At 45.9% G+C, this 6,913-nt stretch overlaps 1 protein-coding gene across 1 annotated transcript in view; it reads right to left on the bottom strand.

Annotated features, from left to right (window-relative positions):
* Positions 1-324: 324 nt before the first annotated feature.
* The window catches only part of LOC149432949 (tumor protein p73-like), a 154,370-nt gene continuing 147,781 nt past the window's right edge, over positions 325-6,913 (bottom strand). The window contains exons 4-5 of the mRNA XM_089664777.1: positions 3,618-3,863; positions 325-348 (exon numbers count right to left, since the gene is read on the bottom strand). Of these exons, the coding sequence (XP_089520903.1) occupies positions 325-348; positions 3,618-3,863 (270 nt within the window). The remainder of the gene's footprint in view (positions 349-3,617; positions 3,864-6,913) is intronic.

Here is a 6,913-nt window from a genome sequence, read left to right as displayed (position 1 = left end):
TGCTTTACAGACTGATTTTACTGTTGTGGGTTTAGTAACACTTTAATTTAGTGTTTGATAAGGAACTATTATATCATGTTTTTTGTACAACTGCACGGTGGCTGTGATTTACCTTCTCTCAACACCATTCTATCAGTCTGCTCAGCATGAATGGAAAGGATCTCTAAGTGGCCAGTCCTGAAGCTATTCTTACTTCAGCATTCATTTAACAAGCCAACTGCATTTTCTGACCTATAGACAGTGATAAGAGAATCTAAAGGTCACTACATGAAACGCCATTAAAAACACAGAAACCAGGTAAAAATGTAACCGACCTAAATGATTTCAACTTCGTAAGAACCCAAAATGCTGAAACACAGTAGAGATAAATATACAATCAAAGATTTCTATTGGAAAATGTTCAATTTTCCTGAAGCATTGAATTAGCTTTTATTTGTTATTTTGAAGGTCCCAAAATGAAAATAAAACAAGGATCCTGATGAGCTGCCATAAGCAAAAATACATTTTCCTCATTTCCTTTTCCTAGATTAGCTGCTCCTAGTTTATATTTACTCCCTGTATTGCCCCATTTCAAGAACTTTATAGTTGATATCTGTTGACCTCCTGCAGCCCCCCGATTTTGCCAGGTATCCAAATCCTCCTTGTCCCTACTACCTTTCTTCTGTGGGAAGTGTCCAGCCACAGTCATCAGTTGACATGTGTCCCCTCCCTGCAGGACAGTCCCTCTATGCCAGGTACCCCAAACCCTCTATGTCTCTACTACCTTTCTTCTGCAGGAAGTGTCCAGCCAAGGTCACCAGTTGCCCCGAAGCTTCCACTTCTCATCTGCCCTACACCAAATGATCTGGCGGTGCTCAAATCTGGTGTGTTGCTAAAATAAATGTTATGAACCTGGCTGCTTGTCATTGACCTTGCACATCAATACACTGCCTTATAGATTCCTTGTTGTCCACCTACAAACTGACCCTAAAGTTGGCCATACACCAGTAGAAATTTGTTCAAATATTTCAAGAGCTGTATAGTTGATAAGTGTCCCTCTATCTGTAGGAGAGTTCCCATATTTTGCAAGTTACCCAAAGCTTCCATGTCCCTACTACCTTTGTTTTGCAGGAAGTGTCCAGCCAAGGTCACCAGTTGCCCCGAAGCTGCTACTTCTCATCTACCCTACACCAAATGATCTGGCGATGCTCGAATCTGATGTATTGCTAAAACAAATGTTATGAACCTGGCTGCTTGTCATTGACCTTGCACATCAATACACTGCCTTATAGATTCCTTGTTGTCCACCCACAAACTGACCTTAAGTTGGCCATACACCAGTAGAAATTTGTTCAAATATTTCAAGAGCTGCATAGTTGATGAGTGTCCCTCTATCTGTAGGAGAGTTCCCATATTTTGCAAGTTACCCAAAGCTTCCATGTCCCTACTACCTTTGTTTTGCAGGAAGTGTCCAGCCAAGGTCACCAGTTGCCCCGATGCTTCGACTTCTCATCTACCCTACACCAAATGACCTGGCGATGATCGAATCTGATATGTTACTAAAAAAACATGTTATGAACCTGGCTGCTTGTCATTGACCTTGCACATCCATACACTGCCTTATAGATTCCTTGATGTCCACCCACAAACTGACCCTAAAGTTGGCCATACACCAGTAGAAATTTGTTCAAATATTTCAAGAGCTGTATAAGTGTCCCTCTATCTGTAGGAGAGTTCCCCTATTTTGCAAGTTACCCAAAGCTTCCATGTCCCTACTACTTTTCTTTTGCAGGAAGTGTCCAGCCAAGGTCACCAGTTGCCCCGAAGCTTCCACTTCTCATCTACCCTACAACAAATGATCCGGCGGTGCTCGAATCTGGTGTGTTGCTAAAATAAATGTTATGAACCTGGCTGCTTGTTATTGACCGTGCACATCCATACACTGCCTTATAGATTCCTTGTTGTCCACCCACAAACTGACACTAAAGTTGGCCATACACCAGTAGAAATTTGTTCAAATATTCAAGAGCTGTATAGTTGATAAGTGTCCCTCTATCTGCAGGAGAGTTCCCCTCTTTTGCAAGTTACCCAAAGCTTCCATGTCCCTACTACCTTTGTTTTGTAGGAAGTGTCCAGCCAAGGTCACAAGTTGCCCCGAAGCTTCCACCTCTCATCTACCCTACACTAAATGGTTTGGCGATGCTTGAATCTGATGTATTGCCACAGAAAATGTTACAAACTTGGTTGCTAGTCTTTGACCTTGCACGTCCATACATTGCGACACGAATGACTTTTTGTCCACCCACAAACTGACCCTAAAGCTGGCCATACACCACTAGAATTTTGTTCAAAAGTTTACCTTTTCAGAACATTCGTTCAATTTTTTTTATCAATACATTCGAAAGTGATCATGGTTTTGACCCATATTACCTATTAGAAAATTGAAGGATGGAAATTTTTCTTGCAAAGAATGAAATTCTAATAAATAAGAACTAAAATAGATAAAATCTACGGATGCATGGCCAGCTTAAAAACTCTGATGACATTGGATGCTGTGGTTTCCCAACTTCAAGGATTTGTACAGTTGGCTCAGCCCATCACGTCTTGTTTACAAAGGCTCAGAAGAACTTTGGAGAAAACCTAGAGCTCTCCCCCACATCCCTTTGTAGGAAAGGACACAAATTTAATACTACGGGCCCATTTCCAGTATCTAGACCCAGTTTCTCAACCAGGGTACCATAGAACCCTTAGGTTCCTCCAAAGGTTGCTAGGACCTGTTCTTTTGCCAACTAACCACCATCATAGCACTTTCCTTTCTATAAGGGCACCTAAGTCCCTTCTGTTTCCCACCCAACGGCTCGCAGAGTAGGCATTACCACCTAAAATTCAATATATTAATTAAAACTCTCTGGTAATGCTGTACTCAATCCAATATTCACTGATTCATCCTGATAAAGATTAGCTGCCAGCCTGTAACCCATATTATATACAGGCAATATATGTAAAGTGTAGATCAGGGTTCCTCAGCCAGGGTTCCTCCAAAGGTTGCTAGGACCCGCTCTTTTGCCAACTAACCACTACCGTACCACTCTCCTTCCTGTAAGGACACCTAAGTCCCTTCTGTTTCCCACCCAACGGCTCGCAGAGTAGGCATTACCACCTCAAATTCAATATATTAATTAAAACTCTCTGGTAATGCTGTACTCAATCCAATATTCACCGATTCATCCTGATAAAGATTAGCTGCCAGCCTGTAGCCCATATTATATACAGGTAATATATGGAAAATGTAGATCAGGGTTCCTCAGCCAGGGTTCCTCCAGAGGTTCCTAGAGCAATTTCTGCCTCTCAGATAAGTTCCTACTGATACCATTGATATTTGTAGCTATCTGTAAGGGGAAATTCCTCCCAATGTCCACAAAGGTAAGGAGCATTCTTCCCACTGACCATCACGTTGATGTGTCATGAATTGTAGATATGGTCATTTTCAGGGGTTCCCTGAGACCGGAATGTTATTTTTAGAGTTCCTCTGTGTTGAGAAGTTTGAGAAAGGCTGCCCCCCCCCCCCAACACTATATATATACATATCAATACATAAAGATTCAGAGAAAAACAGGTACACACGAGAGGTGACTTACCGTCCATGTGGCCGATTTTGCAGTGCTGGATTGCTGAAAGGTGACCTCGAAGCTGTGCGGTCCCGGGTAGTCTGTGTTGGAAGGGATGACCGGTGCGGGCGACATGGCATCAAAGGTGGAGCTGGGCTGGGAATAGGGAGAATGTGTGGGGACATTCGAGTTGTGCTCTGGGTTGTACGGACTGGTGGAAGCTGCTCGGCTACCAATGCTCTGATCCATGGTGTTGTTCAGCAGATTGAACTGAGACTGCAGACGGTGGGAAGGGGAGGAGAGAGAAAGGGGAGAAAAAGAAAACACACTCAGGTAAGAGGGACTGGAGCATCACACAGGTAAGACGGAGAGAAGCATCAGCTGCATTTTAGGATTCAAGGTGTCTAGTTACAGGAGTCTTAAAGGACTTGCTGGCTTTGCAGTCATTCGAAAAAATTTCCCCAGGCTTTTTCCTTTTTGGTAACAGGTTAATACTTGTCAGCGGACAGATTGACAGGTCTGTTGTGAGCCAGCTCTGAGCACCTCCGCGCGGCTCGACACAACCAACGCTCTATGGATTCAAAGCCTGGGAAAAGTTTAAAGACCAAATCCAGTCCATTTATTTTTAAATAAAAAGATACAGTAACAGATTTTGCATTTAAATCCTCCCTCCAGCCTCCCCTTCAGGCTTGTCCAGGTGTACCGGCTCCTCTCCTGGACTGACATGGCTTCCTCTGATTTCACCACACACCGTGAGCAGGGGCGGACTGACCATTTGGAAACTCGGCAACTGCCCGAGGGCCCGGGGTCAGTAGGGGGCCCCATGAGATGCCCCTGGTAACTTTTTCATAGGCTTTTTTAAGTTTGGGCAAGGACACAGGGGCCCCATGATCCCTTATTGCCCGGGGGCCCCATAAGTTGTCAGTCCGATCCTGACCGTGAGCTTCTCATAGTGTGCAGCAAGTCAGAGAGAGCTTCGCCTCATTTCTTGGCTGGAGGATATCAAGCATCAACTGGCCCTTTCCTCCCCAGCCTGACTGTCCTTAAAGCGGAGCTCCACCCAAAAGGTTCCGCTTTAAGGACTGCTCCCCCGCACCCCATTAAGGATTGGCACATTTGGGGGGCGGGTACCCGCTCCCACTTCAGGCGATCAGAAATGGAAGGAGTCCTTTCCCCTCCCTGTAGTCTTTTGGAACACGTGACAGGTCCTAGAAGACTACAGGACCATTCATGAAGCGCAGCGCTACTCGCACATGTGCAGTGGGTACCGGGCTGTGAAGCCGCAAGCTGTCACAACCGGGTGCTCACAATGAAGATGCCGGCCGCCTGGAATACAGGACGGCCAGTGAAACGGGCTGCGGGGGACACACCACGGGACTGAGGGACAGGTAAGTGGCTGTTTTTTAAAAGTCAGCAGCTACAGTTTTTTACAAATGAAACAATTTAGAACTTGGATGAAAGGTTTTTTTTTTTACAGGTACTTCTATAGCGCCATCAGTTTACGCAGCGCTTTACATATATATTGTACATTCACATCAGTCCCTAACCCTCAAGGGGTGTACAATCTAAGGTCCCTAACCCTCAAGGGGCGTACAATCTAAGGTCCCTAACCCTCAAGGGGTGTACAATCTAAGGTCCCTAACCCTCAAGGGGTGTACAATCTAAGGTCCCTAACCCTCAAGGGGTGTACAATCTAAGGTCCCTAACTCACATTCATACATACACATACTACGGACAATTCAGACAGGAGCCAATGAACCTACCAGTATGTCTTTGGAGTGTGGGAGGAAACCGGAGGAAACACACACAGGCACAGGGTGAACATGCAAACTCCAGGCAGGTGGTGGCGTGGTTGGGATTCGAACCAACAACCCCAGCACTGCCAGGCGGAAGTGCTAACCATTTAGCCACTGTGCTGCCCTTTTTGAAAGTTAAATAGTGTATTTTATATACAACTCTATCAGGGGCGGACTGACAACTCATGGGGCCCCCAGGCAATAGGGGATCATGGGGCCCCTGTGTCTTTGCCCAAACTCAAAAAAGCCTATGAAAAAGGTACCAGGGGCATCTCATGGGGCCCCCTACAGTGCCCGAGTTTCCAAATGGTCAGTCCGCCCCTGAACTCTATAGATAAGACCAAAATGAGGGACAAATGAGGAGGAAAGAGGGACTTTGTTCCAAATCAGGGACAATTAGGAGCTATGTGTAAAGCTCCATGCACACGGGACGTTTTGATAACGCTGGTAATGTTAGCTGTGTAAAGTCATGTTAAAAATGTGAGATTTTTTTTAGTGTTTTTGCATTAGCTTTTAGTGGCGTTTTACAGCGTTTACCCACGTTTTTCTGCGTTTGCGCTTTTTAGCATTTTGTTTACCAAAAAAAGTCCAAAAACGCCGGTTTGCAGCATTTTACCAAGTTTTGCCGCGTTTTTCAGAGTTAGAGCATTTTTACAGCTAAAAGACTCCTCTAGAATCCCACTAGTTCTGTTTTTTTTCCAGGCAAAAAACGTTGATTCCAGTCTACGTGTGTACGGACACCTAGGAGAACATGCTGGGGGGGTTACTGGCTGTAGAAAAAAACGCCAAAAGCCAAAAACAGCCGCTGTAAAAAACATCCCGCGTGCATGAGGACTGAAGCGTATGCGCTGCAGCAAAGACAGTGGGCTTTAATGTTCACACACCATACATGTTCATAGGTCAGGGGTGGGCAACTGTGGCCCTCCAGCTGTTGGTGAACTACAAGTCCCATCATGCCTCTGCCTTTGGGAGTCATGCTTGTAACTGTCAGTTTTGCAATGCCTCATGGGACTTGAAGTTCTACAACAGCTGGAGGGCCACAGTTGCCCACCCCTGTCATAGGTGGTAGAGCTTTCAGTGTGGAGAGCACGCTGCACGCTTCCAGCACAGTGACCAAGATGTCAAGTACAGCTCTTGGTTCATCGTAATGGTCGGTGGGACTGGCTTCCAATCATGTGACCACTGTGAGAGCCACTCACAGTGTTTGCACGATCGTCCAATCCTCCTAGCCCCACGGGTGTATAGACCCTATTAAAGGGATACCAGGGCTGGGCAGGAAGAGGTTAAGATGTGCTGAGAGCCATGCTGGGTTGTAGACACTATAATCAGCAGCGTATTTACCGCCAGGCAAACAAGGCGTTAGCCTGGGGCGGCAATTTTCAGGGGGGCAGCCCCGCCCCTTGGAAGAAGTGGCACAAGCTGCAGGGACGGGGACCTGGTGAAGCACTGCCGGAGATCCATCAGGGTCCGCTAGGCTGCTGGAGTGTGGCCGACACTACTTCTGTCAAGTCTGTTAACGTTCGTACTTTA

The sequence above is a fragment of the Staurois parvus genome, unplaced genomic scaffold (assembly GCF_062004578.1).
Source record: "Staurois parvus isolate SC_StPar_1 unplaced genomic scaffold, SC_StPar_1.0 ptg002035l, whole genome shotgun sequence".
NCBI classification, from domain to species: domain Eukaryota; kingdom Metazoa; phylum Chordata; class Amphibia; order Anura; family Ranidae; genus Staurois; species Staurois parvus.
The sequence above is the reverse complement of the archived record's forward strand: the minus strand, read 5'-3'. Positions and strand labels throughout refer to the sequence as shown.